The sequence below is a fragment of the Mycteria americana genome, chromosome 9, assembly GCF_035582795.1.
Source record: "Mycteria americana isolate JAX WOST 10 ecotype Jacksonville Zoo and Gardens chromosome 9, USCA_MyAme_1.0, whole genome shotgun sequence".
NCBI lineage: Eukaryota > Metazoa > Chordata > Aves > Ciconiiformes > Ciconiidae > Mycteria > Mycteria americana.
In genome coordinates this window covers 27,479,070-27,501,172 of record NC_134373.1, presented here as the reverse complement: position 1 = coordinate 27,501,172, position 22,103 = coordinate 27,479,070, and the positions used below count along the sequence as shown (strand labels likewise).

General features: G+C 43.3%; 2 protein-coding genes and 1 long non-coding RNA gene across 5 annotated transcripts in view; all 3 read left to right on the top strand.

The window, feature by feature from the left end:
- Positions 1-14,694, top strand: part of SMARCAL1 (SNF2 related chromatin remodeling annealing helicase 1) — a 40,986-nt gene extending 26,292 nt beyond the window's left edge. The window contains exons 11-18 of one of the 3 annotated variants that reach the window (XM_075511394.1): positions 4,296-4,514; positions 5,323-5,393; positions 7,627-7,729; positions 8,606-8,662; positions 8,849-9,031; positions 9,509-9,609; positions 11,147-11,243; positions 11,646-14,694. In XM_075511394.1, the coding sequence (XP_075367509.1) occupies positions 4,296-4,514; positions 5,323-5,393; positions 7,627-7,729; positions 8,606-8,662; positions 8,849-9,031; positions 9,509-9,609; positions 11,147-11,243; positions 11,646-11,849 (1,035 nt within the window). In that variant the 3' untranslated portion in view covers positions 11,850-14,694. Of the gene's footprint in view, positions 1-4,295; positions 4,515-5,322; positions 5,394-7,626; positions 7,730-8,605; positions 8,663-8,848; positions 9,032-9,508; positions 9,610-11,146; positions 11,244-11,645 lie in introns of those variants that run through there. The other 2 variants (XM_075511395.1, XR_012777011.1) reach the window with 2 other exon arrangements.
- Positions 14,695-14,698: 4 nt separating this feature from the next.
- On the top strand, positions 14,699-16,131 carry LOC142414312 (uncharacterized). The gene is made up of 3 exons (XR_012777012.1): positions 14,699-15,053; positions 15,388-15,575; positions 16,011-16,131. It is a non-coding gene; the product is annotated as an uncharacterized LOC142414312 (long non-coding RNA).
- Positions 16,132-16,643: 512 nt separating this feature from the next.
- Positions 16,644-20,334, top strand: RPL37A (ribosomal protein L37a). The gene is made up of 4 exons (XM_075511396.1): positions 16,644-16,802; positions 17,489-17,617; positions 18,853-18,935; positions 20,185-20,334. The coding sequence occupies exons 1-4, from the start codon at positions 16,800-16,802 to the stop codon at positions 20,246-20,248; spliced, it is 279 nt and encodes a 92-aa protein (XP_075367511.1). The 5' UTR covers positions 16,644-16,799; the 3' UTR covers positions 20,249-20,334.
- Positions 20,335-22,103: the final 1,769 nt, after the last annotated feature.

The following is a 22,103-nucleotide window of genomic DNA, read 5'->3' as shown; positions in this document are numbered from 1 at the left end:
GTAGTGCCGTTCTATGTTTGTCCAAATGTACAAGATAAATGAGCAATTCATGGGTTTTAGTACTCATATGCTGATGCCATTGATTAAAGTAAGGCCATTTAGCATGCAGAATCACAGATACAGAACTTGAGTTCTGGAAGATGACAGCATTCATGTTAGCAAAGCACTGCTTTCCTGGCAGAGGATAAACTTACTGTTTCTCCATCCATAGTAGGAATCATATGGAGGGAGAGGGCTATGTCTTCTGCTGAGCTTCATTATCTTTGTTGAAAAATTCCTGTCTGAGCAGTGTTCAGAATGCTTCCTAGAGGGAAATGAAGAGATGCCGTTTAATCTCATTGGTTTTCTGCAGTAAAAAGGAAAGTTGAATCGCAACGCATGAGTCTAAATAGGTTTGGAGTTTCATAAACCCTTTGAGGGTAAAGTTCTGGATGACTAGCTGTTGCTTCAATTACGAGGCATATGGACCTCAGGTAAGATGTTGAATCGGATAAAAGAAATAAAATTGTTTTGCACGAACCAGCTTGTAACAGTGTATTCTGAGTAAATGAGTTTTCAACCTACAATGAAACTCAGCGTGGAGGTCACAGTCTGTGTCAGCTTCCCTTCAAAACCTCTGCAGGGTTTCTAGTACAATTTTGTTTCTCTGTTTGACCCACCTCTACTAGACAGTTGAACACTACTGGTCTTCTCAGTGCTCACCTGGGACATTTTGCTACAGTTAATGTCAGTAAATGATAGCATGAACGTAGAAAGAATGTGGTTGTTCAGAGAAGTGGGGCTGCTAGAAATGAAGAGATGTGGATACTATTAGAGGAAAAAATGGGACTGCTGAATATTGGGTTGCCATAGATCCACTCAGCTATGAGTAAATTAAAAGGTGTTTCGATGATGGTAGTTGTTGCCTCATGACTGTAGTATGTCCCTCATGTTCCTTTTTGCAGCTCTTACCTGAGATTGTGTCAGGAGTTCCATCCTCTCTGAAGAACTGTTGTGGTACTTCTGCTGTCATTACTTAAATAGGTTCTTCTCTCTGTCCTGAAAGTGGCAGCATTATAAGTGGGGATGAAATTGCACAGAACCAGAGAGGTTTTGCAAGGCTTTTGGAGATCTGTCAGGAAGAAAGGTGCTATGTAAAAATGTTTTGGTGTTGATAATAAATCTGTTTGCATTATAAGATTAAAGAAAAATTTATAAACGTGAACCATTCAATTTAAAACTAAAACCTGACAACTTTCTGTTTGAAGATAATAGATTTTATGACAGAAAATTGCAAATATCTGGTAGATATGATTAGAAAAGATATAAAATAAAAGTTTATCATTTTGTAATTAAACCTCTCAGCATCTGTACTCTTAAAAATGCAGCAAGTGAAATGTCACCTGCTTATTTACAAAATATCTCAAGTCTGTTTCCCAAAATACATGCTGTGAATTCATTTTTCAAACTGGGTGATGTTGGCAAATATTAAATAATTTCTATCTGAGCACATGCTCTGAATTTGTAAGAGTTTGGCAGCTTCTGCTAACACTGTAATAAGTTTACTGACTCATGTAAGATGCTGTTAACACTTTGGTAAGAAAATCACAGTTGGATGCATTTGTTCTGGAATGTTATGGATCAAAGCCAGATGTGTATTTTGGCAAAATAAATGTCCCTCTTTTTTCTCTTGCTTCTTTTCCACAATAGGATGTACTAAACTATATTTTAATAATTCCAGAAATAGTAATCTTTTTTATCACTAGCTAGGTGCAGCACAGAACTAGCATGTTTCCTTGTTTGCAAATTGTTCCAGCAAATTGTCACCATAAAAGAAATATAGTAATCTGAATATACTGTAGGGATTCTGCCTGTATATGCTTTTTTAATGTGACAGTAGATAGTATATTGGCTCTGTGCCTTGTTCTTTCAGTTATGATGATGCTACTCCTCTGAAATGAATTGTTCTACGTGGAAATAAAACATATGTATCACTTGCCGGTTATGGAAGTGGAAAGTAGAAAAACATGGACTGCACGAGTAGAATGAGGTAGCCTGAAGAGAGTGTTCAGGCCCCTTAGCAGGTCTTGCTCGGCAGCCTAGTCAGTGTTGATCCCTGCTACTTAGCTACCAGTGCACTGAGCAGTGTGGGCAGAGGGCTTATGAGGCTGGGTGCAGTACCAAGTGGGTCCTTCTTGGTTCTGTACATCTGCTCTGCTGGGTCCACAGAGCCTGACAAAATGCAGAAGGGGGGCAAAAAGGCCAAGGCTCAGCACTGTCAGCTTTCATGCAGCATGACTAAAGCTAATAAACCCAGCTAGACCCGAGCCGGCTTTTCACGGACTGGAGGGATGTATCTGCATTGCACTCCTGGTTTCAGGAAAGCAGAGCAGTAATACTCATGTTGGCTTTTTGAGGGCTTGGCTTAGATCCAGGTGGGCTTGTTACCTCTAGCTGTATACCAGTGTGCTGTTGACAGCGCCAAAGTTTTAACTCTACAGGATCCAAATTGGCTTTGTATCTAGGTTTTGAATTGTTTCCTGCTTTAATGAACCAACTATAGATAATCAGATGGTACCATAACTTAATCAGATGGTACCATAACTATGTAGGAGTAGATTAAGTTAAATGAGTTTTAATGGTGGCCATAGGTGCCAGAATCTGAAGTCAGTTAATGGTTCACATCAGTACAACATAGCAATAGAATTGCAGATTGTCCTGTTATGCCTCAACCTGAAGTAGGAATGCTCACTTCCAGCTATCAGAGAGATCTTAATTGCCTATGAGCTGTTTGATTCCTCCTCTTTCTGTCTCATAGCATGTTCTCATCCCTGTTCTGTCAAAGCACCATCCCTTAATACAGTCAGTAGTGTGACTAACCTCATGGCTGGTATGATTTATTTTTTGTCTCATGCACTCTATAGGAGGATGGAGGGTGCAGTGAATACTTTGGAGCTTTTTCCTATTTTACTTCCAGTTCTGTGTTGCAGCAGGTTTCTCTTGGGGAAGGAAAATAAAAGAAATATGGATTTTTTTTTAAGGTTAAATCTATTTTGGCTATTAATGTGACGCAATGAGAGTGGAGCAGCAGATCAAATGGGTTGGTGCTGAGGCTCCTCACATCTCCATTATGTGCAATTCAGGAGGGTGTACGTATACATATGTAGGGGATTACTTTGGGTTGTTGTTCCAAGACCAGAGGTTGTATTTTTGGCCTTTTTTTTGGTGACACTGCCAGTAAGACTTGGAATTAGAGCTGTGAGGAGGACTCCCCCCCCACCCCCTTCCTTGGTTTTCAGTATTACTGTAGCTGTATTTCATATACTTATTTGTGAAACTTCAGAAGAAAGATATCTCTTTATCCTTTAAGTCAGCATAAAAAACCTTATTGGTCTCCTGTCCAAAAGAAGGTTGTTTAAAGATGTTTCTTTTGGGGAATGTACCAATTTTGATGCCACTGTTTGTCAGCTTAGTTGTTCTTTCCTGGAGAACAAATGATAGGCTGTGGGGTTACTAGTAGGAGAAGTGATGAGCTGAGATTAATTGAACAGATATATATTGTCTGCACACAGGATCTTGGAGGATAGGGCAGGTTAAGAGGCAAGTGTTTCAAGGAGGAGTAAATGAAGGGTTTGTTCAGGGGAGCTTTGAAGTGATGATGCTTTGAAGAAGCAATGCTTGGAATGATGTATTTTGGGCCACAATTTATTTATGGTTTGCTTGAGTCTGAGCCACACATGGTAATGGCAGAAACAGAGTATGTCAGGAAGCAGATCAAAAGACAGGTCACAGTGGAAAGCAGGCAATTTTGACTTAGCATTTACTAGGCATGTCAGACAAGTGTAGTATCTCTGTGAAGGCATTTGGTTTAAGGATGTTTGTCCTCATGCTGTTAGAGAAGATTTTTGTGTGTGTCTCTTCTTAAAGCTGAGGTAAATGTGTGTGCATAGAACTGCAGTGAGTTCTGTCAGCCTGCCCAAAGCTGCAGGTGGAGAGCTGAAACACCTTTCTGTGTGAGGATGAATACCAGGGCACAGTGCTGTGGTAGGGTTCTGTGTAGTCCTCTTCCCTGCACCCCCCGGAGCACTTGTAGATAGGAAAAAGGGAAGTTTATAAGTAACCTTCTCATGTTGAGTGGATTAGTTTGTACACTTCTATCTTATTGCCATTTTTGTCAAATCTCTCTTCCTACTGACCATTAAGTTCTTGTCTTGTCCAGTTTCCCTGGAAGTTTATTCTACTCTTGGATTGCCTGCAGAGCAGAAGAGTCAGTCTCTTGTAAGTTTGACACTGATAACTGCTTTGACCTTTCCCAGATGCCGTGGGGTTGGGACTACTCTGGATCATCCAACTTAACTGAACTGAAAATTTTGCTGGAAGAGTCCATCATGATCCGACGTCTGAAATCAGATGTGCTTTCCCAGCTTCCAGCAAAGCAACGCAAAATGGTTGTGGTGGCTCCTGAAGGCATTAGTGCAAAGACCAAAGCTGTCTTGGCAGCTGAAGCAAAGAAGATGGCCAAAGGATATGAAAGTGTAAGTCAGAAACTATTTTCATGATGAGCCATTGGTATTTCAGGTACCTTTATTTAAAAAGATCAGTGGAAAAACAGTACCCTGAGTTTCAAGGAAGGTCAGAGCCACGCCTCATGTGAAGGCACAGTGGAAGGCTGTTGAAGGCACAGTTTTAAATGAATGCACAACACAATCAAAACAGCTCAGCTTTTTTTCCTTTTGATTTATGTGGTCTACTTTGTCCCTTTTTGTGAAATACCTTTTCTTCTCTTTTTTCCTCTCTCATTAGTCCTTTCTAATTGTCTTTCATACCTCCTGCCTCTGTACTTACTCTTCTGTCTTGCCTTGTAATCCCATTCACCCTACAAACACAGCCTTGTTGAAGCTGTGTTGTGAACACAGCAGTAGCCAAAAATGTGAAAAGTGTATTTTTGCTTTTTTTTGTTTGTTTTTTCTTGTATGAATAGGAAATGCATGTTCTAGGCTCCTAGGTTGCTACTACAGTTCTGTAAGAACTTAGGAGTTTTTCCTTGCCATTTTAGTTGGGAAATGCTTTCTCAACTAAAACTACGTTTGTGATATGCTTGTCATCCAACTTGTAAGAGTTGAGTAGGAGGTAGGAAGGTGTCGGAAATAGAAGTGTGTGAGTATCTGCCATACCCCATGGCGAGTAGGAGACTTCCCCCTCCAGTCCCCTTTTGTTGTGTGTTTTTAGGCTGATTCTTTCTTAGCAAAGTGTTTATTGGCAGCAGCAGACATCCCAGATCTGTAAGCAGGAAGGAGAAAAGGCATCTCTGAGACTCACATTTATTTATCTTTCTCTCTGCAGAAACAACAGGAGAAGGAAGCTCTTCTCCTCTTCTACAACAGAACAGCAGAAGCTAAAATCCACTCAGTCATGTAAGCTGCATGTCATTGCTTCATTCTTGCCTAGTAAAATATGTTTTTCTGCTGAGAACAGGAAAATGGTGCCTTAGAGATAACAGTGCAGGGACATGAAGCATAGCCTCAAGCCAGCTTAGAAAAAATTGATTTTAATTACAATGCACTAAACATTTTGTTCTCTTGGAGTTCCTAGGCTGAGTAAGTCTTCTGATTTCATTCCAGATATGGATCTAAACTGTCATTTGAACCATCTAAAATTACTTGGTGTTTGGGACGTGGATCAAGTTCACTGGTCCAGACCCTATTTCAGTTTAAAGAGGGGGGGAGTAATGAAACTAAAAGTACCAACAGAATTTGAGAAAACAAATGCTGCAGTCCTGCTGCAGCAGGAACCCTGAGCCAAAAAGCTTATGAGGTGGACTGAGCTTTAGCTGTAGCATGCTGTAAGGATGTCACGGCCCCTACTGAAGTTCTTGGCTCTTCCACAGAGCTCACATGTGGGACCTCAGTAGCAAACGTTTTCTATCATAGGTGTGCTTTTAACTCTGTCTTCCTTAGGAATAATTTCCTTCTGTGACTTTCCATGCCCTTTCATCCTTAGCCTTTCTGCTGGGACTGCAAAGGAGTTGCTTTAGGTCATATAGCATGACTTATTAAAAAGTAGTATGCTAATAACATGAAAACAGTTTACTTTCCACAGCCCTCTGAACATAAGGACCAGCTGATGTGTACTGTGTGATTTCAGTCTCAGACCTTGCTGCAGAATTTGCCTGTTTGGCACAGAACTGCACTTCAGAGTCCCAGCGCTCATTTCTGTAGAAGAGTTTCTTCCTTTCATGTTAGTGAACAGTTAGAAGACTTTTTTCCTTTTATTTCAGTTGCAAGTGTGAACTGAATATAAAACCATGAAGTGCTGTTTACTCAACTCTCTGGTAGGAACTAGTCCATTTTTTTTCTGGAGTTTAGTAGCATTTAAAATGCCACTTATAATAAGCTGTTAAGGTACAGTATCATCTCGCTATGATCATCAGCACCTCCCATGTCTTACCCTTGATGACAGTGTCTTCCACTGCTCCCATTGAAATGACTAGCCATTTGTTAAATGGAATATGGGAATGAGATATAAAATAATTGTAATGTGTTGGCGTCTGCTTGCTACACTGAATGTTCACTTTGATATTTGTTTTTTCTTTACAATCCAGCAATGCCACTTCTCTCCCAGATTTCTTTGTTAAATGATATTGTCACATAATTGGGATCTGAACTACACAAACCCTGGGTGCTATCTGCAAAGCACTAATACATCTTAATATAGCGCTGGAAATCCCACTTGGTGTTTTCTGACAGTTGCTGCTGACCTAAGCTGTGTTGTATTTAGCAAAGAACTTGGTATTCCTGATCTTTGCAAAAACTTTGCTATTCCAAAGAAAAGATGACCTTTGTGTCATCTGTTCTGATGGCTGTTGCTATACTTAGTTACAAATTTGGGGCTTATAGGTGTTTTTCAGGCTCCAATTGACATGATTGTATCACAAGTCACTACACAGAAATGGGTTCTGTAGCTCTGCTGTTACTCCATGGCAAAAGCCACATGTCTTCATTTAATTAACACTGTTTCACTGCATTGAAAGGGAGTCTTGTTACCTTTCATTGGTCATTAGCCTATATGCGTATGGATAATTTCTGGAAATAGCTAATGTATTTAGATTGTTAAGCTGTAGTAAATTGTCGATGTGAACCCTTGCAAGAAAAGCTACCTTTAGGATACTCTGATCCATGTGTTTAGAGACCTTTTCTTCTAAAATAAAAACAGTCCTAAGTAAACATAGAAAGGATAATTGTAGACAGGTTATCTTAGTGTATTGTGATTGTGCAAAAGTTAGAAATACAGAAGGGTTAATGAGATCATCAAATAAGTATAGATGACTTCCAGTTGATTGGTCTGGGATGTCATGTTTCAAGTAGGATATAATAAATTGATTCTCAGTGATACACAAGTATAAATGTAGGCAGCTGTCCAGCTGTGGTGAAGAAAAATGAATGGATTTTCCTGCAATATCTTTCTCAATCTGTAGGAGACTTGACTTGCTACTTGCGTTTTACCGTAACTTTTTTATGCTAGCCAATTTCCTAGTTTCTGTGTATAGATGAGCAGTATCTTTACAATTTGTTGTGAGCAAAGCCTGTATTCTCTCAGCACATAATTTATAGAGTTTTGGAGGTTTTTTTTTTTTCCTCTTTCACGTAGAGAATACATCCTGGAATTACTGGAAAGTGGGAATCATAAATTCCTGGTGTTTGCTCATCACAAGATAATGCTGGATGCAATAGTTGCAGAGCTGGAGAAGAAAGTAAGTAATTGACTGAGTCGTCTTAACTTTATCACTATTCCAGCTTCAAAGCTGTTTAAGAGCTCCCCAGAGTTATGGCCGGTCAGATAGTTTATGAAAGTTAGTGGCAGAGATAATTTCTACTTGCTGTGCTTCTGAATGTGCCCTTCACCGAGGGAGCTGAGCTGTCAGGGTGAATGACTCACAGGATGCACTTTGTATTAGCCGAATGGCTTTTGTTGTATTTAATGTTCTTTAATCTCCATTGTCTGCCCTGGAGCTTGTGAAGTCTTGGAGGAGTGTTACCGTGTGTGGCCATCTCTGCCTTGTCCTCCAGGCTTTCCTCAGAGAGGGAGAATGTAACGACCCAAGTCCAGTTATGGCTGCCTTCCTTTATCTCTGTGGTGCTCTTACATTTTTGAACTGGGATACTGTAGGGAGACTTGATAGACCTGCCAGTCATCTCTCCGACTTCAAAAGTGTTTGGCTAATTAGTCATGGGACACTTCCATGGATGCTCTGAAAGAGTTCTGGGTCATGCTGGGGCAGTGTGAAGGATGGTGTAAGTTAGTATTCCGAACTATAAACCACAGTGGCACTGGTGACTTTGCTGCCTCTGTGGTGGCATCCTCCAGTAGAGCAAGGAGGTTGGACACTGAAGAGTTATGGCCCTGCATCACCCAAGTTTGTTGTGCCTCTTCTGAGCCTACCACAGGGCAACTGGGATGTGTAGGATCCCATCTCCTCCCATTGCAAACAGGGGAAGACTTAGGGAGGTTGGAGAGGTTGTAGCAGCTGTAACATCAGCACACAGACAGCGTACAGCTTCATATTAATCCAGTTGCCTTTCCACTGTACCTGAGTTGCCAGCTTGTTGCTGTTTTTCCTGTTGCTCAGAACTGGTGGGAGAGCAATGGACATAGGAGCAAGTCATGCATTGTGAACAGAGGAGAGGTACGTTATATGCTGAGCTACAGTGCCTCTGCCTTGAAGATGAGGAAAGGTCTTAAAAACACAACTGTTTGACTTTTTTACTTTCCTGGTTCTGCTATGGGGAAGGGAAACAATCCACTAAAACATGGAAGGAGGATACGGGAAAGGGGACAAAGCCTCTAAAAAGTGTCTTCTGCCTTTTCACAGCATGTTGAATACATCCGTATTGATGGCTCCACACCTTCAGCTGAGCGGCAGTCTCTGTGCCAGAAGTTCCAGTTCTCAGAGAAGCAGGTTGTGGCTGTCCTGTCCCTCACTGCCGCAAACATGGGCCTGACATTGTCTGCCGCGGACCTGGTGGTGTTTGCAGAGCTCTTCTGGAATCCAGGGGTATGTGTCCTAGAGGGGACAGGGGTTGGGTGCTCCCTGGAGAGCAGAAACATTGGTGCTTGGGAGATGTAATGGGCAGCAGACTTTCTCCAGAGTTTTTATCTTTCTTTCTCTCATGGCTACTTGTCTGTGCACCCCCAGGTGCCTGGGCTTGAACCACTGAGGCTGGTTACACAGCTTGCTGGCTGGAGAAGATGGTGTGAAAGGGAAACATGCTTCTGTTTCTTAACTTGACAGAGCTCTCAACAACATGCCCAGCCAAGACCTGAAAGGGTCCATCATCAATGCTGACCCTCTACTTTTGAAAAATTCTCAGTGCCTTTTGGGAACCCGGTGCACCAGATTACTTCTGGGTTTAATCTGTGTTTGTGGATGCAGGTGTTAACAGGATCCAGATGACAAATAGTCGCTAAGCACAAGTATTTCTTAGATGTTGCATCTCTTACTTTATTTTCTTTGTCATGTTTTTACATAAAGGTTTTGATCCAAGCAGAAGATCGGGCACATCGAATTGGACAGACCAGCTCTGTTAATGTTCACTACCTGGTGGCTAAAGACACAGCAGATGAGTACTTATGGTAGGAAGTGAGAAAGACACTTTGGTTCTCCTGCCACTTGTTTTCACTGTTTGTCACATATGTGATGTAAGGGGCTTAATGTTAGTGCTGATTTCCATAGCCTGTGCGGGGAGGAGCAGTAACTGCTAATCAGGGCTTCTGTGAGCTGGTGACATGTCCTGGCCACAGTGGACATAACTAAGTGGATGACAAGCAGGAGGAATAAAAGTAGTTATCTGACAAAGAAAGGGCTGTTGAGAGAAATTCTGGGAGAGCTGATGCATCTAAAACCTTCACAGCCTCTGTATAAGGAGAAGGAATTGTCTTAGCTACAGCCCAGAGCATTTTTGTGCTGGGGTACTGTAAAGTGCTGAGTACTTTCAAGTAAAGTCAACAGACACTGGAGATGGTTCAATGTATTGTGGATCAGGTTTGAGGAGCAATCTGGCTGCGGGGTGCTTGGACAGGGAGCTGTGGAGGAGGACTGCACTGTTGCTTTCCTCTTGCTCTTCAGTGAGCCCTTCGGATGGTTTCAAGAAGTGCTACTGACCCACCTCTGGAGAGTTGTGGTCAGAGCCTTTTTGGCTGCAGTGAGAGCTATCAGTGGACACTGGTCCTTAGGGCTGGGGAATCTGACATCCTGGGGAAGGGGAGGATCTGAGGAATCCTTAGTGCTGCAAGGGAACAGACCTGCAAATGATGAAAAGAAATTATCCACTAGCTGGTTCATTTAAAGTCCAAAACTACGTCTTTATTACCTTGTTTAAAGGAATGAATGAACTAAGTGAACTTGTGCAGTTCCCAGAATATCATGATGGCAAATAATTATAACCTTACAATGCAGGGATCTGGGAACTGGTGCACTGCCCACATTTCATGGAAAGCTGACAGTAATTCTGCCTTTATTTGTGAAATGCTGTCCATGCAGTCATTAGTGCTTAACGGGAGGGAAACACGGCTTTTCAAAGAAGGGCAGTGGCATCCTTTTTAAAGGCGAGAAAAAGAAGACGACGACAAGGCTATTTGGTAAATGCATTAACTGTGCTGTGGCCTTTGCTTCTTTCAAAGTGTGCAGTCTGCAGGTGTGGTTGGGACGTCTTGGGCTCTTGGGCCAGTGGTGAATTCTTCCTCCTGCAGTACATTGGGAGATACCCTAGAAATGCTGATGTGTCTGTCGGTGGGGATTACCATTGCTTGCCTTGGAGACTGAACACACAGGCTATTGGGACTCCCTTTAGCTGCATCTTCTTGTTCTGACTTCATACCATTGGTGTTGCCTCAGTCAACTAGTTTCCCTGTTGGATATGTGTGTTCTCCAAATATTTGTAGCCTGAAATCGTCGTCTTGTTACTTATTTAAATTGGATTGATTGATATCCCAAGGCAGCATACAGTCATCATAAACAAGAGCAGGACAGGTTAAGGAACTAGCAAGTTTTGGTAGAAAAGCCATCTTTATACCCCTGTTATATGTTTTGTTTCATCTACACAAAGTAAATGACACAGTGTCCTTGCACGATATTTTCTTCTTTTCAGTAATATCTGTTTATCTTTCCTAGGCCAATGATTCAAGAGAAAATCAAAGTGTTGGGGGAAGCTGGTCTTTCAGAAACCGATTTCTCCAAAACAGCTGAATCCACTAATTACTGCCCTAAGGTAATTGACCTGAAATAATATTGGTGGTCCCTGGGAGAGGCTGAATGGGCTTTGGCTTGTATACATCTAGACTGGCAGGTGATTGGCAGGCTGACCTTACGCCTGTTCTGCCTTTAATGCCACAGACCAGATTCTCCAACTCCTCCCAGGATCCATGCCTTTACTTGGACTCTCTGCAGAGAGTTTCCAAACCTGCTGCATGCAAGGAGACATGATAGCCTGGATAGCATATATATGTCTCAGAGATATATGTGTATGTGTGTGTATATATATATGATATATATATCATATATGAGATATCCACACATGTGCACTGTCTCAGGGGGAGTGCCCTCTGATTGTTGCTCACTTTGTTTTTATATGACAATGTGTATGCAGATTCTGTCTGTTCTAATTTCTCAGCCAGATCCAAAGCAAAAGACCATCTACGACCTTTTCCAGAGGACCTTCTCTGCAAGCAAAGATGACACTGATGAAGTTTTGCTTTTGGAGGCAGCTGATGCTTCCTGTGAGTCTGACTCTGGCAGTGCCTTGCAAGATACAGGAGAGACATGTTCAGTGAGTCCCCCCAAAAAGCGGCGTATTGAAGAGTTTTTTAAAGTGTAATGGTGACAGCAAAAGAGAAGGTGGCTAAGAGATATTTTTTTTATTAAAAAAGAGAAAACAAAAGCAATCAAGTATTATTTTTTTGAGTTTTCAAAAATAAAAGACTTTTAAGTTTTCTGTATCTCCAGCGCCTTTCATCTCAAAGGATGAGAAGGCAATCTGACAGCGTGACAGATGAGCAGCGCACAACTGGCAGCCTGCAGGCTTTGCAGTCCTGGTTTTGCTGATGACTGAGTGGCCATGGGCAAGTAGCATGCTTCTTATTTTCAGCACGTCAGCTTCCACAGTAGTTTTGTTTAAAAAGCAGATAATGGTTGTCTGTCCACAAGGCAGAACTGTTGTGAAAACTAACTTCTCAGCAGCTGCAGAGTGCTTTTAACAATCAGTCTTCCCTCTCCAAGAATTTTAGTCTGTATTTATAGGAGTCAGTTCACTGGCAAAATTTGGCCTTTGTTTGGGTCACTCACAAATTTGCCCTCTAGTATTCAGTTTGGCAGTGAGGAGAAAAGATCCAGACAGATCTTGATGTTTTGTGGAGGTGGGGGAGAGGAGGGAGAGCCCCAGATTTTTGTCTGTGCAGAGCAGTCAGTACCTTGAAACTAAGTAGTATAACTGCCAGGAGGTGTGTATTGCCTGTTAGGCACATGTCTGCCTGGGCACACTGATCTCTGGCTTCATCTGCTAAATCTTAGGACCTGCTCCATGGCACGTGCTTCTTGTCTCAGTGGAGGCTGAAGCTTGTGCTGACTGCCAGGGATTAAGCCTGGCTGCTCAGGAAGGGAGTGTGTGTGTTTCTTCAAGACTCAAGAGTGATTTCCACAGATGAGTGAGGAGAGGGACATGTGCGGACTTTTGTTCTTTTTTTTGTAAGAAACTGATTCTGGACTGAGCTGTTTAAATAAAAAGTTGTTTTAAGTTGTGGTTCCCAAGCTTTTGGTACTTTTTCTATTTTAGAATTTCATCTCCCATTTGGACCTTAAGCTTGAGAAATACATAATGCAGTGGAAATATTAGTGTTTTTTTAAAATATTTGCAATGGCTGAAAGATAGGTCTTTTTGGGGACCCTTCCTTTTGTGCTTTCTGAAATGCATCAACTTTCAAAAGGGAAACTCGCATGATACTCGCATGGTACTTTACTTATAGGTTAATCAACAACTACTTCCATAAGACATTTAGGCTGGTACCCTAGGACCTGTTATTTGCTCCCATTACAGCTCTGTGCAGGTTACACTGAGAATGCCAAAAGCAGCACTGTTGCTTGATGCAGGGATTAAAATGCCTGGTTTTGATTTGTGATAGTCTCCCAGCCCTGTGAACTGGGAGACCTGAACTCCCAGCCTCAGTGCTGCCTGAGCAAAACCGCTCTTTGGTTCCTTTCAGGAGCTTGTGAGACATTTGTTGTCCCTTGGGCATGGCCTGATTCCACTTCACAGTGGTGATGCCTCTGCAAAAACTCTAGAGGCCACTTTTGATGTTGGCTTGATGTAAAGGCAAATGGCTCTGTTTATCACAACCGATCTTTTCAGGCATCTCTGGCTGTTTTTCATTTTTTTGTGTATTATTGCCAGTGTGGTGTAGCGTGATCCCAAATGAATGTCTTTCATGCTTCTGGTCTTAGTACTAGAAGATACTTGGAAATGGGGTAGTTTTAAGCAAATGTGACCGGGGGTACAGGAGAAGATATAATTTTACAGAGTTACCAGTTAGCTATGTTTTACAGCCATAATCTGTAAAGAAGGGCAGGAGAAAAGAAAACTCAAGGCTTACATTTAGCTTCTGGAGGCCAGGAGCTAACATGCTGCGCAGGCAGCATGCTTGGCTGTGTACAGATACCAGACACTGACAAAAAGCCCTCTCTTTGACAATCAAGGACGAAAAAGTTTGTGCTAGAAAATCCACCTGATAATAACTGGGATATTTTTTTCCTGCATTGGAGTGTTTGATTATCCCATTTTCAGCAAGTGTGGTCATGGAGATGACCTACAGGCTGTGTATGCGATTGTGCTGGGTAGAGACTTGCTTTTCATTCATGACTGCAGAAGGTGCTTTGGTGTGTGTGCCAGTGATGAGGAGTAGGACCGAGGACCATATGACTGCCCAACTGGAGGAAATGCTTTATCTCTGGATTTGACAAAGAGAGCTAAACATCGTTTCTCTTGCTCCAACAGCTGGCCAGTGTGTTGAAAATACACACTTTTTGACATTTTTAAATTCGACATTTTTACTCTTGAACACAGAGTATTTAATCTGTTTCTAGGACATCTGATCTTTCTACTTGCAGAGAGGGTTGTTCTGAGTAAGGGGTGACAAATGTTGCTGTCTGCCTACTGAAAAAAAAATATGGAAGACATTATTTGTATACCCATATTGTCGACTCCTATAGGAGTCATTCTCTTCCTCCTTGTAAAGCTACAGCTACTTCAAAACAGTTATTTTTCTGAAATCTGCTGAAAGTACCCTTGGAGAATTCTGCTTCTCATAAACTCAATTTATCTTACCCATATATTGATAAATCCCAGCCCTGTTAGAGGAATGCTAAGTGTACTCTTTCTTTGTTAGGGCCCATAAAATCTCAGCTGGTTTGCTGCAGAGTTACAAAGGCTCTTGAAGTACACTTGAGATTCACTTTATCCTTGCTAGGTGAAAAAAGGGGAGAAGAATCTTGCAGGAGAGTGCTTTTAGTCATTACATCAAGGGATTGGAAAGACTGTGCAGGCCTTAGCCCAATTACACTATTAGTCTGTCATTAATATGATGAGGAGGTGGTTGGGAAGCTGCCAGCAGGCTCAGACAGGATCTCCAAGGCTTGCTGATGAGAATTTGTACAAGGTACTGTGCAGGTTGCCAATGGAAGATGGTATAACTAACTTTTTGGCATTATCTAAAGCCCAATAAAGTAAAGGGAATGACCCATCTTACTGGATCTTGGAGCATCTTACTGTGACTGTTTACCTGCTTGTTCACCTGCGTCTGCTCTCACTGATGTTAGAGAAAGGCATGTTTTCAGGAAGGGTGCCAAACCAGGAACAACAGATAAAAATACCTGAACAATGAAGTGGAGCAGTTCGAACTACGTCTTCAGTACATGAAGCTGGCCAGCCTGGGGCATGCAGAAGGGTTCGAGGTGGTGGACTGTCAAGGCGAGTCTTCTGGAGCTGTGCTGGCCTGTCTGCATCCATCCATCATCTCAGTCACTTGGAAATGTACGTTTATTTTGGCAGTGCTGGGAATGGCTGTTGTCTGAGGGGGCTGGGTTTGGTTGTTGGCAGAGCTGTCTGTAATACTGCTAGGTGAAGGGTATGACCACACGCTGTACTGTCACAGCGAGCTTTAACTCTGTAGATACAGGCTGGAGAATAGCAGTAGATCCTCCGTCCTGGATGTGTTGGCTGACAATTTTTTTTTTTTAACCAAACAGTCACAAAGCAGCCAAAGGAACTTTTTATTTTCTTCTTTTTTTTTGTCTGTTAGTACCAAAGATGTATCATGTGAGTCATCATTATGATGAGGATCTGAAAAGGGCAAATATATTCCTAGGATATATCAAATGAGATTTTGACACAACAGAGGGAGATACAAATACTGTTGCCTAAAGCCCCACTGAGCCCTCATCTGGAACAGGGTTCTGGCCCACCAGCTCCCAGGAGGATCTGCTCGGATGGAAGGAGAGCTTGCAGGGATGATCGGGGAACAGGGAGCCTGGCATGACAGAGGGAATTAAAAATGTGAGTGTTCAAACGCTCAAAGCAAGAGCCAGGAGGGGGTGTGGTGTCTGTCCATGAGCATCTCTGAAAGTACAGACCCCAGCCAGGGAAAGGCTAACCTAGTGGCAGGTTATGCTCCAGTTGTTAATTCCCTATTAATTAAATAGACTGCAAACGAAGAGGAGGGCCGTTATGGGTCGAGGCAGCTGGGGTGGGTATGGGGCTGTTGTGGGAGGAAAAGCACCTGCAAAAAGTATCTGGGGATGGCTTCTCCAGGTGGGCTGGGCAGCCCCCGCTCCCTCCTGGTGGGAGAGGATGAGCTGCAGCTGGCTCTGTGCATTAAAAAGCTCTTGGGCTGAGGGGTTACATTTCTTAATGGAGGTTAATGGGTTGTTAATCCTGTTACGAGCATTGCAGCTCAGGGGCGTTGGTACATGTTTCACTCGCCCATGCCAGGTCTGAGCAGTGTGGGAGCCCTCCCGGGTCCCGGCCTCGCACTTTGGTGCTGGTGGCGGAGGTGGCTCGGGTGCCCCGGGGGCCCGGGAGCACCATCTGGGTGCCGGGAGTCCACCTCCATTTGTGGCTGGTTGTCTCAACGCTGGATGACCCAAGGAAATCGGGTAGATGCCGTGGTGGCACCTGGTTGGGTTATCTTGAAAACTCTGGGTTTAGGGCTGGTACATTTTAAGATTAGAATTCATCCTCATTGATTTATGTATCTATATAATATTTTTTTTTTTTTTTTTTTTACCCCTTCTGCAGCTCCAGTCAGGTTTGCTGTTCCTGTTTTAATTCTGACATCTACCTACTACTTATTCTCATTAAAAATGAGGGGAGTGAATGGAACTGCTCCATCTCCTTTCCTGGCGTGACCTCCTTGGGTGGAAATCCAGGAATCAGAGCTCTCGTGCTACATCTCCCGTGCAGCGCTGCTGGGGCTGATGTACTGCTTGGGTTTCACATTGATACACGGTGTTTTCTGAGCGATGCGTCTTCCAACATCAAGCTGCAACTGCGTTCCGGTTTGTGTGCTTTAGGCTTTAGATAACCCTACTCTCATGGGTTAAATGTACAGAATATACAGCGCGACCATAGAGCTACGCACCACCACGGTGCAGACAGACCCCCTCCGAGTCCCATCCGCTCTACGCTCTGTCGCCTTTCCCCCTCACTTCCGGCGGCGACGGCTCATACTGCGCCTGCGCAGGTGGGGGTTCTCTCTCAGCGTCGGCGCCGGGCAGGAAGATGGTGAGTGGGGCCGGGGCGCCGGGGCGCCGCGGCGCCGCGGCCCATCCGCCGCCATCCGCCCCGCGACCGCCGCGCTGAGGCCGCAGGGCACGGCGGGGGCAGCGCGCAGCCCGCTGCGGGCGGGGCACGGACCAGGAGGGCCTGCGGGCCGGCCCTGTGTGGGCTCTGCCCCCGAGCAGGCCCCGTCCCCGGGCTGGGCTGCGAGAGGGGCTCGCTCCCGCCGGGGTGGCCTGTGGGAGATGATGGTCCGAGCGAGGGGAATGGCAGGCCGGGGGGGAGACGCTGGAAGACCGAATAGGCGTCCCAGGAAGAGGCCGGGCTCGGGTTCACAGCGGATTGCGCGGTCGGGGGGTGGGGGTGTCCCTGGTGGGCGACTCTGCTGGCTGCAGCGTTGCGTGTTGAGAGCGGGCTGGCCCCGAGGAGGGACGTGGCTTTGCTCCTGCCTGGCTGCCAGACTGCGGCCCTTTGCCCGAAGTGCCCCAGCAGGAGCTGGGAGGCTGCGGCAGCGTCAGCCTCTCGCCGTTTCATAACTAATGCTCTATTTACAACGTCAGGGAGAGGCGTTGGTCGGCGGCAGCGCCGCTTTTGAGTGCTGAGCGCTTTGCTGTCGCGTCAGGAGAGGAGAGCTGCCGAGGAGATGGCGATCTCAGTAAAGTTGAAGCTTATTCTGGTTTGCCTCCCAACAGGCTAAGCGCACCAAGAAGGTTGGGATTGTGGGTAAATATGGTACCCGTTACGGTGCGTCCCTTAGGAAAATGGTGAAGAAGATTGAAATTAGCCAGCACGCCAAGTATACCTGCTCCTTCTGTGGCAAGGTGAGAGACCTCCTTCCCTAAAAAAGCCTTTAAAAATAACTTTGTTATTAATGCTACAAATGCAACTTGATGCTTCGGTAATTTTTCTACTGAAGAGATAACTTGACTAGTTTTGAGACGGTGATTAGTTTCTTGTGAGCTCTAGGCTACTATCAGAATCCATTATAGAATAAAAAGAGTTAGTAGACATTTCACATGCATGCTTAGTGGTAGTTAAATGAAAACAAACATAAATTATATTTCATTACACAAAATAGTGAGAAATGTTGCCATACTGTACGTTTTAGGTATCTAATAAAAAGACCTGACAGAATTTAAAACTTATCCTGATAATTAAGGCATCACTTTTTTTTTCTTCAGTAACTTTACAGCTTACCTGGAGGAGGAAGAGTCCTTGCTTTCCCCACTTAAAACTTTTGATTGCGGTTGCTTACTTATATTTGTGTGCTGTATAACTCTGCATGGGGACAAATTTCTGATAAGAATTAATCTTATCTGCTCATGTACATAATCAAAATTCACTCTTAAGTCTGGGTTTGAGAGGCCCATCAACTTGTGCTTTGCCCAGATAATTTTTAGTGATATCTATAAAGTAGGTATCTGTAAGTGGCTGGAAATTTAAAAAGATTTCCATCTGTGTTTTTTTATGTTTCGTGTCTTTCTCATGTGAAGTGAGGATGTTGATAACCCCATTTGTAGAGCTGCCTAAATCCAGTGTAGGTCTAGGCAAACCCATTGTCATCTTGGCAAGGTGATGGAGACTTGCCCAGGTGAAAGGAGCTCAGTACCCACCACTCTTTAGATGCTATTCAAAGGGGGTCCGGTTTAAAGCAATCTTGGGATGTTCAGGGAGCACTAATAATAGCGGTGTTACATTGGTCATCAAACCAGGTAAGAATATCAGTTACTATGACCAATGTAACTCCTTACTATTTTTCTCCTTCAAAAAGAGCTGAGTTTTTGATGATGCGCTTAGAAGTGACCCACTTTATATCTGAACGAAAAAGTGTTTCAGAAGGACTTCCCTGTTCTGAAGAATCTGAATAAAAACATTCCCTGATTCTTGCCTGTCTTAACTAGGCTTATAGGTAATGCTGTGGTGTGATGCTGATGTCATCACCTGAAGTTTGTTGTTTGGATGATAGTACAAGTTCTCTTGGCTTTTTCAGCTGATAGAGAGTGCCAATTTTTTTTAAATTTATTTTTTTTTTTTTTTTTTTTACCTTTTATTACAGACCAAAATGAAGAGGAAGGCTGTGGGTATCTGGCACTGTGGATCCTGCATGAAGACAGTTGCTGGTGGTGCCTGGACTTATAAGTAAGGAAATAAAGAAGCTCCTATCAGCATTTATTCTTACATAGCTGAGGCATAACACAGCTGTTTATTTTTTTTTTTTTTTATTTTAATCTACTAACCATTAAGTAGATCTGTCTCGAGTTAGTGATATGTGGCGGGTTTTTTGCCTGCATTGTTAAAATTTGACTGGAATGGATCAAATTGGATTTGATTGCTTTCTTTCCAGTATCTGTTGTGCAGCTTCTGAGAATATTGTCTTTTATCCATCATATTACTGCTGCTGGTTTTGGTGGGTCCCTCCAAAATTTTGTTATTGCTCTTGGGTTTTATCAAAGCAGTTGTTTTATTTTTTCAAAAATGCAAGCTCTGCATCTTTTCCCAAACTTCAAATAAAGAAATTGATACATCTGCAAATGCTGAAACAAATACTTTTATTTAAGTAGTCTCTTGTGCCTTGGCTGTAGTAGCGTGTCTTACTGGAGATGTGAACTACAGTTGTTGCTTGTACGAGGTGTTATGCTTGGGCCAGCTTTTGGTGATGTTGGAAGAAAAGGAGCAGAGAGGATGGCTGGTTCATCCAGCCATCTCAGGGTGGAATCAACTGTATGGATGACACCTGACACATGTCCCTCTGACCTCTTCTAAAAAGAGCTTCAGCAGCTTCTAATAAATCATGCCTCTAAACTGGGGATTATTTTTCCTTCCTTAATTCTTTTGACTGTATAAAAATTTTCTCTAAGGGAACTCTTACTTCTTTCAAAGCCTAAGCAGCATTTTTTTTGCGATTACTACCCTAGCCTTTTCAGTTCAGAGACACAGATGCAATAGGCAAAACCAGGTTTACTCCAAGGAAAATGATTTCCATGTTTTGTTTTTGTTTTAAAAGCATTGAATCATTATAGTCTTTATTGTGACGGTGCCCTTGCTTACTCCCTTTCTTTACTCTCCTTCCCTCCCTTCCTCCCTCCCAATTCTGGTAGAAGACACTTGTCCCACACATAACAGTCGCTAGGAATTTGTGCCCACATGCTTGTGCATGTGATCGATGCATGACTGGATAATTTGGGTTGAGACGTAGCTTGTGAAGTTGTGTGTGCTTCTGTAGACAAAGGCCTACGCTTTGTTGTCATGAAAATCAAAGTGGAATTAGCCCCCTGTTGACAATGCAGTCGGGGATAACTATTTGAAATGATTAGTGCTTTCTCCAAAAAATAACATTGGCACAGGTTGTTGTACTGCCATGTTCAGATGACTCTGCTTCTTTTTCCAGTACCACCTCTGCAGTGACAGTCAAATCTGCGATCAGAAGACTGAAGGAATTGAAGGACCAGTAGAAGCTACATCCTGTTCTCCTTGTGAAACATCCTTTTTTTTCCACTGTCAAGATCTGTCCTTTTAACAATAAAAAGGTGATAATGGATTGGAATAATGTTCAGCTTTCCGCAAAAAGTACTGTCTGTCTTGCTGTACTGTATTTATAACTATGGAGACATTAGTCATTCTATCCAGTAGTTAAGCAGCTCTTGTTACTGGTGAAGCCATTAAAAAACACTTTTCCTTTACAGTTATTGCATACTTGGTTGCTTGAATACGTTGAGGTGAATCTGAGGAAAGCTTAAATAGCTTGAAGAAGCCTGGCACATCTTGATATGTCCTTCATGTCTGTGCCTTGAGGAACAGCGTAGAGCTCCATGAGTGGAGGAATGGACAGATGTAAGAGGGGAGGAGAGAACATGCAAAACACTTCCTCTTCCCATTTGCCTTTGAGGAGGGCTCAAGGGAGTAGGGTGTGTGCTGCAAGATGGAGAGAAAAAAAGAGTATCATGACTGGCTTGGGGGCAGAGATTGGAATGGTAAAAGAGCAGCTATCGTCCTCTGTTGCTGGCTGGTGCCGCTTTATTTTCCAGCGCCAGCTACAGATGATTGCTTACTACAGCCTGTAGCCTGTTGCGTGCAGATCTCAAGGTTAGTCTACCTGAACATAATCTATGGCTCGCTCTTCCGAGGTCTGATAGCAGGCTCCCATGTCTGTATGTTCCAGTTCCCTAATCCATACCGAGTTACAACAATAAATTTTCTTGTTGAGCGAACTCCTGAAACATTCGGTCTTGGAGGAAAAGCTGCTGCTTGAGTTAATAATTGCCTCCAAATCATCTCTTTAGACTACCAAGCTTAAGATGCTGGAATACTATTTATGGTCTGTTTGTCAGGTGAGTTTCAGTTTGGTTTGAGGTTTGTTTTTGTCTGGCCTTTTTGGTGACTGCAGCACCTTTCCTGTCCTTAGCAGTACAGGTCAGAAAAGACAAGTCTTGGTAATAACCTTGATAGCTGCTGGAGGAAAAATAGTAAGCATGTAGCATAGTGGTTGCTTGCTCTTGTTCCAATTTAAGTTTTAAATGGATTTGGGTGGTGATGAGCTGCGGCATTAATGTCACTAATGAGCCCAACATCTTTGAAAAGTAGGTTCAGAACTGGACCTAAGTAGGAACCTTTTTCCAAGCTGCAAAAAGTCTGTGGCTCAGAAGTTTGACTGCAGTATCCCTGAACTTGTTTCCTAAACTTTTTTTTTAATTCGGTGCTCTAAAGTTCCCTTACTAAAGTAAATTCATGTATTCAGGGTATCCAGTGTTGTTCATACCAACCTGCACGTCCTTCATGTCACCTCGCAAGAGTGGTACGGGTCATTCCCTGGGACTCTGACAGCCTGCTTTCTGGGAGAGAGAGCACTGTACGTTTCTCCGTCAACACACCTTGTTCTGCCTGTAGTGCAGGGTGAGAGAGTTGTGTGACAGGCTTGAAGTGGAGGTAGTGGGTGACTCCTTAGAAGCAATGGTTCAGTTTTCAATATAGAATCATAGGATTTTTTAGGTTGGAAAATGCCTTTAAGATCATCAGGTCCAACCATTAACCTGGCACCGCCAAATCCAGCACTAAACCATGTCCCTAAGCACCACATCTACACATCTTTTCAATACCTCCAGGGGTGGGGACTCAACCACTTTCTGGGCAGCCTGTTCCAATGCTTGACAATCCCTTTGGTGAAGAAATGGTTCCTCATATCCACTCTAAACCTCCCCTGGCACAACTTGAGAACATTTCGTCTCATCCTATCACTTGTTACCTGGGAGAAGAGACCGACCCCCACCTCACTACAACCTCCTTTCAGGTAGTTGTAGAGAGCAATAAGGT